The 19,549-nt window shown below is 43.2% G+C and overlaps 1 protein-coding gene across 2 annotated transcripts; it reads left to right on the top strand.

Annotated features, from left to right (window-relative positions):
• The first annotated feature begins 2,266 nt into the window (after positions 1-2,266).
• Positions 2,267-5,524, top strand: LOC113013331 (uncharacterized). 2 transcript variants are annotated; one of them, XM_026154155.2, is made up of 4 exons: positions 2,267-2,443; positions 3,312-3,364; positions 3,483-3,842; positions 3,965-5,524. In XM_026154155.2, the coding sequence occupies exons 2-4, from the start codon at positions 3,316-3,318 to the stop codon at positions 4,159-4,161; spliced, it is 606 nt and encodes a 201-aa protein (XP_026009940.2). In that variant the 5' UTR covers positions 2,267-2,443; positions 3,312-3,315; the 3' UTR covers positions 4,162-5,524. The 2 variants fall into 2 exon arrangements, with proteins under 2 accessions (XP_026009940.2, XP_026009939.2); XM_026154154.2 differs by having other exon boundaries at positions 2,276-2,443; positions 3,962-5,524.
• The last annotated feature ends 14,025 nt before the right edge of the window (positions 5,525-19,549 follow it).

Here is a 19,549-nt window from a genome sequence, read left to right as displayed (position 1 = left end):
GTCCAACAAGTTTGCTTCGTGCCTGGTCTGAAGACTTCTGTCACTGTATTACCTGAACCTGTGAAGCAGGTCAGCCATGCACCATAAACCTTCATGATAATCTGCTCTTTAGAAGTCAGCTTTGTGAGTCCAGAAATCTAAAGAAAACAGGGTAACACCTTAATCTCTGATTGTGGTGCAGGCCCAATCTATTGCCAAGTAGTACATGAATGGTAACCAAACACTCTTTGGTCCAAAAGCACACTGATGATAATTCTGTTTAAAACTCGAGGCTCGGTGAAGTCCAAGTCCAAAGAACTGAAATCCGCCTACACAGAGCCCAGATTCTGTGAACTGTGAGGCCATGAAAGACCTCAAGGTCACACACGCAACATTTTCTTTTGTTAAGGTTTGTTAAGGTTTAGTATTCTGAGCCACAGTCCATCATAAAACATACAACACTTCACACTGCAAATGTTTCAAGGTTAAATACGTTGTATAAAAGCTTGTAGCTTCATCCCCGCACACCTGTACTGTACATGTGAACATGCCTCTGTGTGTGCGGAGGCCGAGGCGTCCTCGCCTGCCCTCCGTGCTTTCAGATAAGTTGCTGCTGGTCCGTCACTTCTCTACTGTTTGCTAATACAGACCCACCTCTGAACCCTGATCAGTGTGTAGGCTGCAGATCTGCAGGCTGTGTGGGAGAGCAACACAGTGTGATCACACTCGACATCTGAGGCAAGATGCACAGCAGATATGCTATACAATGGTAATAATAGAGATCCAGCACTTCTACACGGTTAGAGGAAAACGCTTTTCAGGTTTCAGTCCCCTGAATGATTCTTTATTAAAAGTTCAGAATGAAACAAAACCCCAAAGAATTTTTAACTCTCATTTTTATGCTAAATGTATATATACCTGTGTGTGTGTGCGTGTGCGTGCGTGTGACCATAACTGAAAGCACCCAGCTGATCATCGTTGAGATGCTCGGCTCTCATATACATGAGCAGGAGAAGGAGACTAGAAGCCAAGATCAAGGCAGCATGAAGGGAAGTTGGTCGACTACTGCAGCTGCTGAAAGGTGCAATGAAGAAAGGGCAGCTGAAGAGTGCAACAATTATCTGATGTTATCCACTCTAGAATGAAATTTTGATAAAACACGGCAGCTAGCAACCAGCAACCAATCCAAAAGGCAATTTTTATTTCTTTCTTTTTGTCTTGTACAGCTGGTTGGCCAAAAGAGACGGTCGTCACTGACCGAATGAAATCAACTCCAGGCTTTTTGTTGTTGTTGATAAGATTAGCTTATGCTAGCTTACCTGCAAATATAAAATAATAAAATAAAATAAAAATAATAAAAAATAATAAAATAAAATAATAAAATATTGTTCCTAATAACACTTTACAGTATAAATGTTTGATGTTCTGTTGTTTGATTTTTGAATATTGATTACATCGATAGTTTTGTATTCTGGACACAAACTTCAAATATAGTTTTATTTTAAAAAACCTCAGTACTTGTACATTATTTGTACATCGATCTCCTCACCACCCCATCTCACACAGGAGTGTGTGAAGTAGCCTCAGTTGTGATGTGCTGCCCTCTAGGGGACAACATTTTGAGCTGCACATTAAATAAACGGTTTATCCAAATACATCAGAGTCAAAATGAAGGAGTGAAGGAAACAAAACATACTTAATCAGAACTTTTGCAAATAAAAGAAAACTTCATCGCCAACTCTAAGAAAACTTTCTCAAAAACAAAAAGCACAGGAATGAGGAAAAACAGTGTGTGTGTGTGAGTGTGTGTACTTTAAACAGGACTGCAGAACCAAAGCCACGTGCACACCCCAACAAAGAAATAAGGAGGGGAAGACGAAGCGGAGAAGGCAGCTGTAGGGAGGGGGCAACACCCCACCCTTTTTGACCGAGGCCCAAAGAGGCCAAAGGACAGCAAGCCTCAGACCAGGAATAGAAGTGGGAGTGAATCTGCTCCACCAGTAATCAGAGCTCTGACCCCGAACTCACACACACACACACATGCACACACGCGCACGCGCGCACACACACACTCACTTTTGTAACGTTACTGTTACATTCTTATGCTTTTTTAAAATTCTTTCTAAATGTAAACAAAATCAAAGCTTTGTGATTATCAGTTGTGACTCTGTGACCGGGGAGGGGATCGAATTCCCAGCCTGAATTCTTCTGGCGGTGACTGGGCGTGGCTGCTTCACGTGTTTGACCTCCGAAATAGATTCTCACTCCAGGAACTTCCACGAGATGAGAAATGAGAGGGCCTGCAGTTGTTGCAGTGGGACTGAAGCAGTGGGGAAGAGGAGAAACAGGAGTTGGGTGAACCAAATAGTTGCTGGGTAGGTTTGAAATAACAGACAGGAGGAGGCAGCGGTTTGTTGTAGCGTCTGTGCAGAGTGAGTCGGTCTGTTCCCAGAAGACACACAAGGTAACGTATAAGAACTGACACTATTCTGTGGAAGCGGTCTAACTGATGATGGTTTATGTAATCTGCATGATTATGGAGTGAAAGACATAAGCAGACTGAAGCGCTCCTGTCTGTCTGTTGTTTTCTTGATTTCTTATTTCCCCCTCCCTGCTGAACCTTATTCAGGAAGTAACCTGTTACATCAGCTGTGAAATCCATCAGTCACAGCAGTTTTAGTTGTGTTACTGTGAGAGTCGAGTAGAACGTAGTATGTAACCCTCAAGTTACCAAACTCATATTTATAAATGCACATATTTTATATGATAGAAAGTTTAATGCCAGTAATTGCTGCTTTTATATATTTTTTCAAATCCAAAAACAAGTTAAAAATGTACAAACAGTTATTAAAACTTACTTCTTAAAAAACTAAATGAATTTGTTCAGAACATTTTCATTCAGAAAACTGATGCTCACAGCTGCTTATAGATAAAAACATTCATGAAAAAACGTGATTCTGTCCTTCGGTTCTGATGCTGAGCTGTTCTACATCTGAGGTTACGAAGCCTCAAAAATGGCAGATATGTTTGGACTCCCGAGCTCTTGAGCCTAAACTCGGGAGTCCGTAACTCAGAAAATATTCCTAACAGGAATCTTGCTAATAAACTAAACTTATTATTGTGATGTTTATTAATTAATTTAACATTTTACCTACTGTGAAAAAAACAAACATTTTCTTTGCCCCATTTCGCAGTTTTTATTCTTCTGCTGTAGATATAATTTATATGCATTTGGCCCCCACAAGCGGGCCCTCTGCTCTGAGGGACTGAGTGAGGAGAGGTTGTCTGGGTTTCATGTGTTCCTGCTGCTTCATCTCTGTCTCCTCCTACAGGAAGATGATCGACAGAGTCCTGCTGCCCATCATCCTCCTGCCCTGTGTCTGTGGTTGGTCTGAACCTTCTCTTCATCATCCATCATTTACAGAACCTCACTCACTGATTCGACTGCTTTAAGCTTTTTTCTGTTCTCAGCGTGGGCTCCTCTGGTTGTGTCTCCTCCACAGGATCGCTGATCGTGACGGTGTCACAGAGCTTCCATCAGGCGGAGGAGAACGACAGCATCACTCTGGAGTGGAACTTCACCACCAGAACGAACAGCTCGCCCAGTCTGCTTTCTGTCTTCTGTGACCTGATAGCCGATCAGGAGCTCTCAGTCCTGTATCGTGTGCAGGATGGCGTCGAGGTCTCAGAGCTTCAGGATAAACGGTTTGCAGGGCGAGTCTGGAGCGACAGCGATGCCCTCGCAGAAGGACGAATCGCGCTTCAGCTGTCTGGCCTGACGACTCACGACTCAGGTCTGTATGTGTGCAAAGTGAGCACGGATCACGGCTACGGCTCTGACAGCTGCCGGCTCAACGTCACCGGTAAATCTGTTCGGTAAAACCTTTCAAACATGTTTAACAATGCAGCGTCTTTAAAATCAAACGTGTTTCTTAATGGAGTTTTAAAATGACCATGAATGACATGCTGGGTCTTTCTACAGCAGCAGGGGACCTGACCCAACCTGAGACGTCAACCGCAGGACTGGTCGGCATCTTCGTGGGAATAGCTTTGATGGGAATGACGGTGCTGGTTCTGTTCTGCTATCTGTTCATTCACTCTCTGCCTAAAGAGCAGGATTACGACTCAGAGTCCAGTTACGAAGCTGAGAAAACTTTCAGTGCGTCAGACGGATCACTTTAAAATGAGTCCGTTTGGTTTCTCGGTGCAGGGAGGATGTGTGCACGGGCGTGCTTATGGCTGCCCCGGCGTCAGGAGCCATTTCCGTAGACGAACCTCACCCCTCATTAGCTCGTGAAGGCTGCCGTTGGTCAGAAAATAAAGCCAAACAGATAAAAACTATTTTGGATCAAACTTATTCAGCTGTGATGCAAACCTGATGCAGAGGAGAAAGGAAAGGGAGACATTTCTCACTCGTCTCACAGCAGATTGCATGAAAATAGCAGCAACTTCATTGAAGACAGCAAAAGGTGAAAACGTGCAGCTCAGTGCTTCCTCATATGAAATATAAGAAAAGCTGTTTATAAACAGGCAAAAATAGAACATGTGAAACAGGTTTAGTGGAAAAAGATTAGCAGAGGCAGAAATGGTCATACACAGGCATGAATGGTTGACAGTAGCGTCATTTATTTTGCTGGAATAATTCAAACAGGTCAGGTCAGTAGCAGTGTGCTCATTTCACCAGCAGATGGCAGTGCTTACATTACACGTGGAGCTCATAACGTGACTCTTATCATTTTTGGTCATTTTCATAACCTTTAACAGCTTTAATATGAAATTTACATTTCATGAAACTAAAAAGAAACAATGGATAAAAAAGACAGTTATTTTTAACCTGTTTCACTGACAGTTCATTTACAGTTTCAGCTCAGTCAGGATGTTTTGCACGAGCAGTGATGGAGGACGGTGTACCTGTGAGGGAGGTTTATCCAGCTCATGTTTATGGTCGGACGAACACAGAGGAGATTTCTTAGCCTTGTAGATCCATAAAAGAGATTATTATCAGTAGATCTCCACAGATTTTGACAAATGCTTCAAATGACGGATTCCAAGATAATTTCAAAATAATTCTCTTCGCTGCCTTTTAAAACGTCATTATCCTCACAGCTCTCACAGTGATTACACAGACTCTGCTCTGCCGTACTGCTTGCTGAAAAAGCAGTCCAGGTTCAGAGGTGTGTATACGTGTTTAGACATCTTTGTGAGGACAGAAAGTTTGCCATGCCACTATACTTGTGGGGACCAACAGTCACTCCCCATGAGTTTACAGACATGTTTGAGGCTCAAAGTGTGGTTTTAGTGTCAGGGTCACAGTTAGGCTATGGTTAGGTTTAGGCTCAGCGTTAGTTCATGTTTGATGGTTTGGTTAAGCTGCAAGAGAAAACATTATTTCAATTAATGTCCTCACTACGATGTGAAAACGAGTGTGTGTGTGTGTGTGTGTGTGTGTGCATATATTGTGACTTCCAGTCATCAGCTGCAGTGCTGAAAGTATAAAAGGCAAAAGGTTCTTTTATAAACAATAAACTTGATTTTTTAAATTGTCCTCACATCTCTGAAGTGATTTTTTTTACAGTGGCCTGAAAATGGAGGTGCAGTTCCTCTAATGGCCACTCGAGGTTGAATCTAGAAGTGAGTCAGTCCCCACAGACGTACATGTTAAAACGTTCATCAGAAATAAACATGTTTACAGCCTGCCACAAAAAAGTACAACTGTAATCTCTTTATGTTCTTTACCCTCTGTGTAACTCTTTATTGACTCAAGGTTCGACATAGGCGGGAGTAGCAGCTGGCAGTCTGCTGAGGCCTCACCTCACCTCACCAGACCTCTGCAAAGGATTTGGCTCCAAAAATAAAGACATTTGCAGTCAAAATAGAATAGAATAAAATAGAATGTCTTTATTGTCATTGTCACAGGTACAACGAAATTGAAAGTGGTCTCTGATCCATGCATCATCCAAAAAATTAAAATGCTTCAAATGTGGACGTTGCTATGGCCATGCCGTCTTTTATATACAGTCAATGTTTTTTCCAACTTTTTTTTTTTTTTGCCTGTCCCATTTGGTTCTTTAGCCATCAGAATTGTTGTCTGAAGACCAACAAGGATACCCAATGGATTTACTTTGCCAAATGGATCATCGTGGCATTGCCGTATTGGTCCATTTGGTCGATCTTTGTTTTTATTATTTATTATATTTTATTTTCAGATGTTACAGACGGGACAGACATGAGTGAGGGATAGGAAAGGGAGAAAGAAAGAGGAAGGAAAGGAAAAACAGAAGGGGAGAGGGACAGTGAGAAAGGGGGGGAGAAAAAAAGTAAGAATCTCCTGGATCACCTGTTGAGAGAAGAATAGAAAACAAGCAAAAAAACAAAACAAAGCAACATACTAAACACAACACCATCGCATTAATCTAGCTAAGTGTAAACAGCAGTAAATACTAAATATTCAATGTTGTTGTGCAGCACGCAGGACAGATGTGCTTCGAAGTAGCAGCCAAGAAAGGTGTAATTTGGGTCTACGAGCAGTGAACACCCGTGTGCATACCTGTGTGGATCAGCGCGCTTGTATTCCAAAGGTTTCTCCATGTAACGATCTGCTAGGGAGTGTGGGGGGGCCACAGCCCCGTCCTCCGGGGTGTGAAGCGGGTATGGAGGAGATCAAAACTCCAGACATCCAGAGGCCCCCAGAACACAAGAAACCAAGGAAGACCAACAGAGGGGCAGCCGCGCCACTGTTCCAGTAAGAGCTGAGGAGAGTCCCAGATGAGGGTTCACTCAGCAGCCGCGGAGCAGAAGCCAGGGGGAGTTGCAGTGACGCGCCCATGAGCTCCGCCGGCCGAAGGGGCCCAAGCGAGCCCCAGGCTCCAGGGAGTGAGCCGGTGTGTACCTGGACGCCCATCCCCAGACACAAAGAACCACCAACGCACCAACACCTGAGGGAGTCCGCCACTGGCAGGGGAAGTGGTGGTGGGCGGAGATAGGCCTCCAAACCTTGGAGGGCCTGAGATGTCCCCAGAGAGGTGGCGCCTGACACCCAACCTGACATATAGACACAGACATACAGGCACACACAGACACAAACATCCATCCCCCCCCCCCATGCTCTCATATGCACTCACTCCACACTCAACCAACGTGGAGACAGACATAAAGAGACGCTGTACACACGATCACACTCCCCAAGCGTACTCTACAAACCGGGTCTAGGTACCCTTGCCCCTGAAGGGGGGAACTGCACCCAGACCCAGGTGGTGTTACCCTTTTCCCTGCGGTGGGGAGAGGCAGACCGCCCCGACTCCGCAGCAGCAGGGAGGCCCCACACTCCAGACCGCAGTCGGACAGCCAACTCCTCCTAGCCCTCCCGCTCCAGCAGGCCGCAGAGAACGGGGGTGGGAGAAGACTCCAAACCTCCCTCCACCCGCTCATTGTAGTGTTGATGCATGTGTGTTCTAAGGTGCATTTAAAACCCAGGAGGGCTTGGAGCTACCTGCCAAGGAGCAGCAGGTAAGCGCATGGTCCCTCCTGCTAGCCCTCAATGACTAAGTGTATTTAAAATTGAGAGGTGGGCAACGATGCCAGGGGTGGGGTGTACACCCTGATGGTAATTTGGACTCCGTGATTGTGCCCACCCCCAAGATCCTATATGTATGTGTAATGAGAGTGTGAATAATGTGAATGTCTAAGTTGTGGGATAAAATTGAGGCAGAGGCAGCCAGAAGGGGACAGGGGGGGGGGGGGGGGGTAGCCTCCTCTGCACCCTGGTGACATACCCCTACTCCAAGGCCCTGCATGTGTGGGTGGTTGTGGTGGAGCGGGAAGAGGGAGGCAGCTGGAGATGGGGAGGGAAGGAAGGGAGGGGCAGGTAACCCCTCCCTGGGGCCAGCTCCCCCGCTGACCCCAGTAGGCACCCCCATACTCCGCGACCCGCCAGGGAAAGGGGGCCCAGGCCCATCCAGACCGGGCCCAGTGCAGCAGCGCCGCCCGGCCCCACAGAGCCCAGGACAGTCCACCCAACCCCACCACAGAGAAAACTGCACCCACCCCACCATCCACTCATCTTCCAGACTACATAAGACAATAAACACCCAGGCTGAGATCTTCCTCCACCTCTCCTGTATCTCCCCCTCCTGCAGAGAGTTCCTGAAGAGAGGAAAGCTCCTGCAAGGTGTGACAACCTCCCCCACCAGTTGAAGAGCCCCCCAGGTGGCTCGACGCACCGGCGGCACCCTGCTCCAGGGCTGGGCCCCCATGCACCCACCCGCCCACAACCCCGGCAACACACCAACCAGGACCCAAGCCCCCAAGGCCGGGCCCGGGCCCCCGCCCAGAGACGGAGCGCCCCCAGAACCCCACGCCCATCCCGGACCCACCCAGGGCCAGCCAGGCTACCAGGTCAGTAACCCACGTCCGTCAGCACAGACCCTCCCCTAGCCCCGCTGCACGCAGCCACGAGGAAACAGTCACCTGAGAGCCAACAGAGCCCCCAACCGGACATGACCGCTACCCCGGGTTGAGCCCCCCAAGGAAGATGCCTCCGGTGAACCCCCCGACGCCCTAAGCCTGTCCCTACCCCCACACCAATCACAACAGTGAAGGCGGGACCAAATTATGACCCCCCACCCCCACTAGGTGATGGAGCTGATCAAAGGAGTCCAGAGCAATTGATCTGATGTGGTGGCAGAGGCTGTATCAAGACTAATGTAATCTAATAGATAATTTCTATATTGGTTAGAATTAAGATTATTTTTATTTTTCCAGTTCATGAGGACTGTTTTCTTGGCTATGCATAGGGCAGTGAAAATCATATGGGCGATATTCTTTTCTGAAGTGACATTATCTAAGCTGCCCAACAAACACACTAAGGGGGAGGTTGGAATGTTACATTTCAGACACTTTGATAAGTCTTCACATATCTCGCGCCAAAACTTCTGAACTGGTGGACAGAACCAAAGAGCGTGGATGTAATTGTCTGGTGTATTGCCTTGACAGTGTGAGCAGTTGTTGGAAGATGTAAAGCCCATCTTGAACATCCGATGACCTGTATAGTGCACTCTATGTAATATTTTGTATTGTATTAATTGCAGACTGGGATTTTTAATTAATTTAAAGGTTTTTAAGCAAATCTGAGACCAGAAGTTTTGGTCTAAGCTGACTGATAAATCTGCTTCCCACTTTGCAGTAGGAAGTGATATTGATTCATCTAATTTAGAAAGTGTTCTGTATATTTTAGATAATAATTTGGGGGATTTAAGAGTAAGAAAATGTGCCGCACTTGGTGGTGTTTGTAATTCAACTTGACTGAGGTTAAATTTTTTTTTTACTATGGATTTAATTTGTTGATATTCTAAAAACCTTGTCTTGTTGATCCCATATTGTGTAACTAGTCCGTCAAATGGAATAAATTCTGTTCCCTCTGCTTCAAATGCTTCAAATGTGGACGTTGCTATGGCCATGCCGTCTTTTATATACAGTCAATGTTTTTTCCAACTTTTATTGTGTTGTTGCAGTTATTTCTTTTCTTTTTAATCTACAGTGCTTAAACTGCAGTAAGCAGTTTAAGTGTTCAAAAATGTGCGATCATATTTCTGAGCACATCTCTCAGCTCTTGATTGGAATCAAACGGTGACCTTTCCTCTGCACACACCGTCAGGCCCAGTGAATGTGATGTAAATTAAAATTCCTTGTGACAGAGAGGGAGAGGTCGAAGGTATTGACCAGTTTGACCTCCTCCGGCCTCTCGTGGTCCCTGCTGATCAGTTAATGTAGCCTCCCTCTCACAGCAGGGTGGACACAACCGGTCAAATCGATGATGTGAGTCTTTCTGCGAGACGACGGCAGCATGAAAGCGCCACTGAAACATCCACACATTCAGTCCACGGCGTCTCCAGGTCCCGCTGTGCTGTTGCTGGTTTCAGAGGACAGCTGAGACGAAAGCCAGAGCACCAACTGTCTTCACCGAGCTGAAGAAAGAGCAACACAGATGAAAATAGAACTCATCGAATATATGGAAACAGCGAGGAGCTGAAAGATGTCATGTGATGAATTTGTTCAAAAAGAAATACATTAATTATGATCACGTTCAAGATGTTATCAAGGAAATGACTTCTTTTAATAAGTAGAAAAATATATGAATAAGACAGAATGAAGAACTCAGAGGGGCTTAATGAGGCGGTACAGCAAATTAAGAGCAGATTAGGAGAATATCAGAGGATGTGGAGACGATTAAATGAATTCTTTTGTCTGTTTTAATGTTCAATAGGCCACAATTATTTTCTTTTTCTTTTTCCATGGCTGGTTTTGATGAGTTAACCTGGAATATAAAATCAAGCAGCAACCGTCAGAGTTTAAAATGCTGTGGAAAACCAAAACCTGCAGTTCCCTCGATGACCACTGGAGGCTGGCTCCTACAGTGAGGCAGTCTCTGCTCCTCCTATGAGCTGTGTGACGTATTCACACATTAATGGACGCACTGGGGGCCATTTTTTATATCTTGCTCAAGGATACGTCAACAGTAATAGCACACATGAGGGAAAACATGACATTTTAATTAATTTAATAAAAGACAAATTCAGCATTAACTCTGCAGCAAATCTGCTCTGTTATGCTGCAGAGAACATTTTGGATTTTTTACAATCTGAAAAAAATGTTTTTAAATTTTGCTTGTGTTGCTGTTTTTTTTTACCTGTCCATGAAAATGTTGGTTTAACTGCTCTGAAACCGACTGAAATACGTGTTCAAAACATTTTTATTGAATAAACAGGAGGAGCCGGCCTCAGCGAGCCACTTTCTAAAACTGAATAAAAGTGTGTTCAGTTATTTTAGAACCACATGGTGACATTCAGCTCTCTCTGTGCTCAGGTGTGATAGAGCATCAATCAGTGCGGTCGCTGTTTGATCACACACTCATTAACCTGCAGGTTAAACCATCGGCAGGCTGGGTGTTCTGTCCAGCAGAATAATGAACTCTTTCATCATCAGAAAGGCTGCTGCAGCACGCACATCTGCATGTTTTTGATCATAATGGAAAATCATGCTCTGTGTGAAAAACTAAGAATATTGAAAAATATTAAATATGCTCCAGGATGACCAACAGTGAATATGTCCAAGTCTGGTATCAACCAGCATCTATTAAAAACACATCAGCACAACATATGACACGGCTCTGCAATGTAGGCCTCGCACTGTGCTGCCAAAAGAGTGAACGTCACGTGGATTAATCCATAAGGTTTAATATGATGTTGAGCCTTTGCAGCTATAACAGCTTCAGCTCTTCTGAGCTTCAGCTTTAGGAGTTTTATGGGAATTTCCACCATTCCTCCAGAAGAACAGTTGTGAGGTCAGACCTGATGCTGGACAAGAAGGCGTGGCCTGTCTCCACTGCTCTACACCTCTTCACCTGAAGCTTTGCACTTGGTGATGTAAAGCTTGGATGCAGCTGCTCAGCGATGGAAACCCGCTCCATGAAGCTCTCTATGCGCTGTTCTCCAGCTAATCTGACAGTCACATGAAGTTTGGAGGTCTGTGGTGACTGACTGCAGGAAGCTGGCGACCTCTGCACACTCTGTGTCTCAGCATCTGCTCACCCTGCTCTGTGATTTGACTTTGCCACTGAGTTGCTGTTGGTCCCAATTAGTCTCACAGTGTTATTATACTGAATGAATTCTAAAACCACAGGTGTCTGTGGAATATTTAGTATTGTGGAAATTTCATGACTGGGCATCCTGTGACAGTTCCACGCTGAGATACTCTGAACTCCTCACCAGTGTTGGTCAAGTTACTTGAAAAAAGTAATCAGTAACTAATTACTGATAACTTCCCCAAAAATGTAATCCCGTTACTTTACTGATGACTTATTTTCAAAAGTAATTAATTACTTAGTTACTTTTTAAAAACACGATTTACAACCTGAAGAGGTGATAAAGCGATAGATCTAACGGTAATCTAATTATCGTTTTTGCAATAGTAATCCCTTACTTTACTCATTACTTGGAAAAAAGTAATCGGATTAGAGTAACGCGTTACGCGTTACTGCCCATCTCTGCTCCTCACAGCGTCGCATTCTTTCACAACACCTGTGGGAGTGACGGGAACACCTGATTTCAATGATTTGAATGGTTGAGTGAATACTTTTGGAAGCAAATGCAAAAATGAAGACCAAGCAAATAAAAAAAGTAATCCACAGATAGAACCTTGAAGTCCTCACAGCAGGTCAGACAGAGTTATATTCTCAGTGAATCCTCTGACTTTCTCCTCATTATTTCACTGCATGGTTTTTATTTAGAAAGCCTTTTCTTTAGGATTGTTCCCGTTAACACGTCTTTTACTCTGAGTCCATTCCTGTGTTGGTACTAAAACCCCCTCTCTGTGCTCCCCGTGACCTCCCTTTAATATAGATCTCAGATACCAGGAGGACAATTAACAAGATTTACTCCTTCAGCCTTAAAGCTCATCGACTCGCTCTCTAAAATTCATTATGAGCTCACAGAGAATAGATTTTTTCCCCCTCTCGACCTGAATAGAGCGATCACACCTCTTTGAAAAACACCCCATTTGTTTCCTTCTGAGTGCAGAGCTGATCGATTTTATCAGGAAAAAAATCCATCAGGACTGAAGTGTTTGCAGCCTGGCATCATGACGTGTCACATCGCCAACACAACGAGTCACTTTGTGCAGAATCACAACTCGCTTTTTGGTTTCCGTGTGAGAAAAGTCTAACCTGAACATTGTCCACGTAACACAGAAAACAGACAAAAAAGTGCAATTTTCACCAAAACTATAATTACTGATAAATAAAAATAACCCTCAGTTCTGATGCGTTAAGAGAACGAAGCTCCATATTTGTGTGACTCGGTCTGCTTGCATGCAGCTAACACACTAACACACTAACACTAAACCCGAGTTCAGAGTTAAAGAAGTGTGCAGCACATTTAAATGTAGGAAACAAACATTGCGCCTCAGCTGGGAGAGAAAAGTCATTTACTTTTGTTTTCATTAATATTTCACTTTATCTTTTGTTTTTGAATAATTGAAATACTCCACGGGTATTTTATTTTGAAAGTCAATCCCACAGATTAATTGAACTGATTAAAAGGTGAGCATATAAGAGAAATCTGATTGAATCTTTATTGAAAAAGGTGAACTATAACTGGATAAATAAAATAAATAAAATGACAGTGTGGGGAGACATGAAGGCCTCCCGTTCTGCGTCTGCGTTTCCATTATTTTTCTCATTCCTTCCTTCTTTGCTCCTTTCCTTTTTCCAGCCCATAATCACTTCATCTCCTCCCTCTAACCCCCTCTTCACCGAGATCCCTGTCAAATGATTTCAACCATCTCCTCTCCTCTTATTTTCTCCTCCCCTCTCTTCCTTGCGTTCCTCTTCGCTGCCTCTCCTTCCTGACCTCTCCTCTTCTCTAAATTATTCTCTCTTTTTCCTTCCAACAGTCCTCCTGCTTGTAGGAACCTGTCAAAGCAGCTGCACAGTGAATTTCCGTGCCTCGTCAATCAAACAGCGTCTCAGGTCGTGTGGCTGCAGTTTCTTTCACTGCTGCTTACATAACCTGTGTCGGATAATTGTGTCGTAACGCTCATGATTTTGTTTTAGGTCTTCTGGGGAGCGAGCTCTCCTCCGTCCTCGTCACCTTCTCTCCTCGTCTCCTCTCCTGGTCTTGCTTGTCAGCAGCCGCCGTCTCTCCCTCCCTCTCTCTCTCTCAGTGTGATTTTATGGCAGATCTTCCAATCTGCTGCTGTTGAACTGTCACCCTGTCAAGCACAGTGGGGGGGGGGGGGGGGGGGGGGGGCACTGTGCTTGTGTGTGTGTGTGTTGGTACAGTATGTAGTCTGTGCGTGTAATCGATGATGATACTGTGTGTGTTTGTGTCACCTTTAACCTTCTGGAGACTGTTGAGGCTTTCAGTCTGTCAGCTTGTGAAGATTACAGGCTGTAGGTGCTGCTGCTGCTCACACAAACACACTAATTCATCCCTTGACTGCCACTTACTATGTCTGCATCCCTCCCTGCACACACACACACACACACACACACACACACACACACACACACACACACACACACACACACACACACACACTCGCCTTTACGCAAAGGTTCATGAAGGACTTGGGAATAACTCACCTCGTCCTCTGTCCTCTGCTGTGAAATGAGAATAATCCCCATCTCACGCTTTGAACAATGACTGAAAGCAGAAAATGGATTTCAAAATGTCACAAATGGAGAGAAAATGTCATAAAAACATGTTTCAGTGTTGATACAGCTCAGTGATAAGGACGGAGTACCACAGTACAAAAATACACACACACACACACACACACACACACACACACACACACACACACACACACACACACACACACACACACACACACACACACATCATTGGTGTTATTTTGATTTGATTTGCATAAGAAGCCTAATAATATATTTTATATGCACTTTAGCAGAAGAGAGGAAAAAAACAGAGAACATGAGAGAGATAAAAATACAAACAAAGCGAACAGAACACGAGGGATGAAGAACAGACTCACGGAGGCAAAACACACAATCTGACAACAGACAGCAAATAGAAGCTGATTAGACACAAATGAAACTGCTGAGGGGGGTTAAAGGAAGGAGCTCTGACACAGACAAGCAACAGATGGAAACAATCATGGAAGACGAAGGCAGGAAGTAAATGCACAGGTGACACACGAGGAAGAGCAATGACTAAAAATAAAATGGGAAGTGGAAACAAGGAAGACGAGACAACGCAAAGGATCACAAAACGCGGAAACACCGAAGACTCGAAAATGTATGAACACAAGAAATAATGTCAATAAATACAAACAAAGATTACAGAGACCAAATATTGAATCTTTAAAGACCAACAAAGGACCGAGCTTTGAACATTTAGAAAGTCTTTTTCTGACTGAGAAAAAAGAGAAAAAAAGTATTTTGGCGGCTTTTTTCCCCCCAACAATATCTTTATTATTTTTTTACATTTTAATGACTTACAAACAGTCCAACATTCTAAATACTACATGAACATACACTCCTCTCAGACAGCAAAAAGAAAACAAAAAAGTCATCAGATTTATCACTCCGTTAAAGGCCTAAATTTATCATTATCCCAAATCAAATGTCATTGCCCTCAGTCCTCGTCCTCCTCAGATAATACAAATCCTTCTACAAAATTCACAAATGTTCTCCACACCTTCTCAAAAACATCCAATTTCCTTTTCAGTATACATGTTATCCGCTCCAATGGCAAAGCCACCATCATTTGTTTTATCCACTGTGTGATAGTCGGTTCCCTTGTTCTTTTCCATTTTAGTGCGATTAATCTTTTTGCTTGTAACAAACCCATATCAATAAACATTCTGTCACTTTTTGTGTACCTCATGTTTTCTGGGTACAATCCCAGAACAAGGAAGCCAGGATCCAAAACAACCTCTTTGGATAATATTTGTTTCATAGTTTGTGTTACTGCAACCCAAAAAGAGCCTATCTTCCTGCAATCCCAAATACAATGCCAAAAGTTACCTTTATCTTCATTACATTTATTACAAGTGTCTGGAATATTAGAGTTGTACTTATTTAATTTTTCCGGAGTAACATATATTCGCATTAACCATTTGTACAGGGAGTGCAGAATTATTAGGCAAATGAGTATTTTGTCCACATCATCCTCTTCATGCATGTTGTCTTACTCCAAGCTGTATAGGCTCGAAAGCCTACTACCAATTAAGCATATTAGGTGATGTGCATCTCTGTAATGAGAAGGGGTGTGGTCTAATGACATCAACACCCTATATCAGGTGTGCATAATTATTAGGCAACGTCCTTTCCTTTGGCAAAATGGGTCAAAAGAAGGACTTGACAGGCTCAGAAAAGTCAAAAATAGTGAGATATCTTGCAGAGGGATGCAGCAGTCTCAAAATTGCAAAGCTTCTGAAGCGTGATCATCGAACAATCAAGCGTTTCATTCAAAATAGTCAACAGGGTCGCAAGAAGCGTGTGGAAAAACCAAGGCGCAAAATAACTGCCCATGAACTGAGAAAAGTCAAGCGTGCAGCTGCCAAGATGCCACTTGCCACCAGTTTGGCCATATTTCAGAGCTGCAACATCACTGGAGTGCCCAAAAGCACAAGGTGTGCAATACTCAGAGACATGGCCAAGGTAAGAAAGGCTGAAAGACGACCACCACTGAACAAGACACACAAGCTGAAACGTCAAGACTGGGCCAAGAAATATCTCAAGGCTGGTTTTTCTAAGGTTTAATGGACTGATGAAATGAGAGTGAGTCTTGATGGGCCAGATGGATGGGCCCGTGGCTGGATTGGTAAAGGGCAGAGAGCTCCAGTCTGACTCAGACGCCAGCAAGGTGGAGGTGGAGTACTGGTTTGGGCTGGTATCATCAAAGATGAGCTTGTGGGGCCTTTTCGGGTTGAGGATGGAGTCAAGCTCAACTCCCAGTCCTACTGCCAGTTTCTGGAAGACACCTTCTTCAAGCAGTGGTACAGGAAGAAGTCTGCATCCTTCAAGAAAAACATGATGTTCATGCAGGACAATGCTCCATCACACGTGTCCAAGTACTCCACAGCGTGGCTGGCAAGAAAGGGTATAAAAGAAGAAAAACTAATGACATGGCCTCCTTGTTCACCTGATCTGAACCCCATTGAGAACCTGTGGTCCATCATCAAATGTGAGATTTACAAGGAGGGAAAACAGTACACCTCTCTGAACAGTGTCTGGGAGGCTGTGGTTGCTGCTGCACGCAATGTTGATGGTGAACAGATCAAAACACTGACAGAATCCATGGATGGCAGGCTTTTGAGTGTCCTTGCAAAGAAAGGTGGCTATATTGGTCGCTGATTTGTTTTTGTTTTGTTTTTGAATGTCAGAAATGTATATTTGTGAATGTGGAGATGTTATATTGGTTTCACTGGTAAAAATAAATAATTGAAATGGGTATATATTTGTTTTTTGTTAAGTTGCCTAATAATTATGCACAGTAATAGTCACCTGCACACACAGATATCCCCCTAAAATAGCTCAAACTAAAAACAAACTACAAACTACTTCCAAAAACATTCAGCTTTGATATTAATGAGTTTTTTGGGTTCATTGAGAACATGGTTGTTGTTCAATAATAACATTATTCCTCAAAAATACAACTTGCCTAATAATTCTGCACTGCCTGTATTGCAACAACCTTAGTCTAGAATTAATAGTTTGTTTATGAGCTTTTGCGCAAACCAATGCCCATTTTTCCATGGATATGTCCTTCTTTAAATCATTTTTCCAGCCATTCAACCTTCCCAAAGAATTGTCAGATGTTTTGGACCTAATCAATTTATATATTTCTGATATTGCCCCTTTTTTTGAACTGCTTTTGCTAATTATGTCTTCTAATTCTGATTTTGGTGGTTTGGTGCAGGTATTATTTTGATTTGCTCGAATGTAACTTCTAATTTGGAGATATTTGAAAAATTGCTTTCTATCTATATTATATTTATGTCTAAGAATATCAAAGGACATCATATCTTGAGAATCTGCTGCATACAAATCTTGGATTTTTTGGAGTCCTTTAATTGAAAATATATAATATTAAAAATATAAAGGTAAAGGTGGATGCAAATTAATACTTTCCATCTCTGACTATTGCGGGGCGTTATTTAAGTCAAAATGGTATCTTATAGACCTGATTTGACATGCCCAGTAATACCACTCAATATTTGGACACATGACACCACCCTCGTTATATGGTAGATGCAACAATGATAATCTTATCCTTGGTCTCCTATTTTTCCATAGAAAACCGAGAACAAGCTTTTTGATCCTGCTAAACCAATCAACAGGAGGCGACAGGGGGATGTTCCGATACACATAAAGCACCTTTGGCAGTATACTCATTTTGTATATATTAATCAGACCAATCAAAGAAACTGGTAGAGACATGCATCTGTCCACTATCTCTGTTATTTCTTTAGAAAGTCTTTCATAGTTATTTTCCACGATCTCACTTAATTTGGGCGAAATCATTATTCCTAAGTACATAAAGTCCTTTACTGTCTTAAAATGAGATGTTACTATGGGTGGGTTTTTCCTTTCTTCTTCATTTAGTAATAAAACGGATGATTTAGATTTGTTAATGACATACCCTGATATTTGACCAAACTCCCCTATCAATCTAAGCAGAGCAGGTATAGATTGTGTTATTTTAGAGATATATACTATTACATCGTCTGCGTACAACGAAATCCTATGTTCTACTTCATTTACCATAATTCCTGTCAATGATAAACTCGAATGTACGGCTATAGCAAAGGGTTCCATAGCTAATATAAACAACAGTGGACATCCCCGTTTCACCCTTATTGGTTTAGAGATATTTTTGTTTGTCAAAATTTCAGCAGTTGGATTTGAGTGTAATAATTGTATCCATCTTCGAAACACATCTCCATAACCAAATCTAGTCAGAACATCAAAAAGACAAGGCCACTCGACCCTATCGAATGCTTTTTCAGCATCCAGTGAGAGAAAGGCCCTCTCTGAAGAATTGTTTAGTCCGTCTATAATGTTAAAGACTCATTTTGGCGGCTTTTAGACGCAGATTCTGTTCTCATCTTTCTGATTTTGACTGATTTTAGCATCTCGTACTATCAAAGCTTAGACATGAAGGAAGAGCCCAGCTCAACAGCTTCGAGTCCTCCTTGTTTCCATTATTTGCTTTATGTTTTTGTGAGTGCTGATTACTAGAATCTTATTTCTTTAGGAGACAGGACTTGGGACTTGGCTGCAGCGTTACGTGTGTTTTCTTTAGTTTTTGAAAGTACAACAGAAAATATCTATAAAGCTCTTCTCGCACTCATTTTGAGATTTAACTTCAGAGTTGATCAGAAGAGTTTGCCTGAGCAGATCGGTGCTTCTCTCCCTGCACCGTCTCCTCCGTCCCTCCAAGCAGTCAGGCAGACGGCCCCGAGTGCTTCTGTTGGATGAAATCTTTCCTTCCAGTGTCTCCAAATGATTCTGGAAGGGAATAGATGATACAAATAGTGTATTAGCTTAAAAAACTATAAAGTACTGCAGAAATGGACTGAGATGACTTCTGATTGAAGTGAATACAGACTAATACATGTGCACTGTACCATGTCTGCTCGGTCCTTTCAGGAACTTGACAAACTCACACACGTAACCACAGGCAGACAGTGTTTATGCTAAAGCGACAGAGATAAATGGATGTTTGGGCAGCAGACTCACTTCAGCACACACATCACCATCGCGTTTCAGACAACAGCAGAAATACACACTAACCACTCTGTGTGTGTGTGTGTTTGAATAGTGAGTGTGTGCAAGTGCAGAAACCTTCTAGTTCAAAATAGCAAGAGAGTGTTGTTTGAAGAGATGTGCATGCCTGTGTGTGTGTGTGTGTGTGTGTGTGTGTGTGTGTGTGTGTGTGTGTGTGTGTGTGTGTGTGTGTGTGTGTGCGTGTGTGTGTGTGTGTGTGTGTGTGTGTGTGCGCATGTTTGGTGGGTGGGTGTGACACACTGTAGACACTGCAGAGGCATC

Source organism: Astatotilapia calliptera, chromosome 20 (genome assembly GCF_964374335.1).
Source record: "Astatotilapia calliptera chromosome 20, fAstCal68.1, whole genome shotgun sequence".
Classification (NCBI taxonomy): Eukaryota; Metazoa; Chordata; class Actinopteri; order Cichliformes; family Cichlidae; genus Astatotilapia; species Astatotilapia calliptera.
Note: the sequence above shows the minus strand (reverse complement) of the source record. Positions and strands in the feature narration are given on the sequence as shown.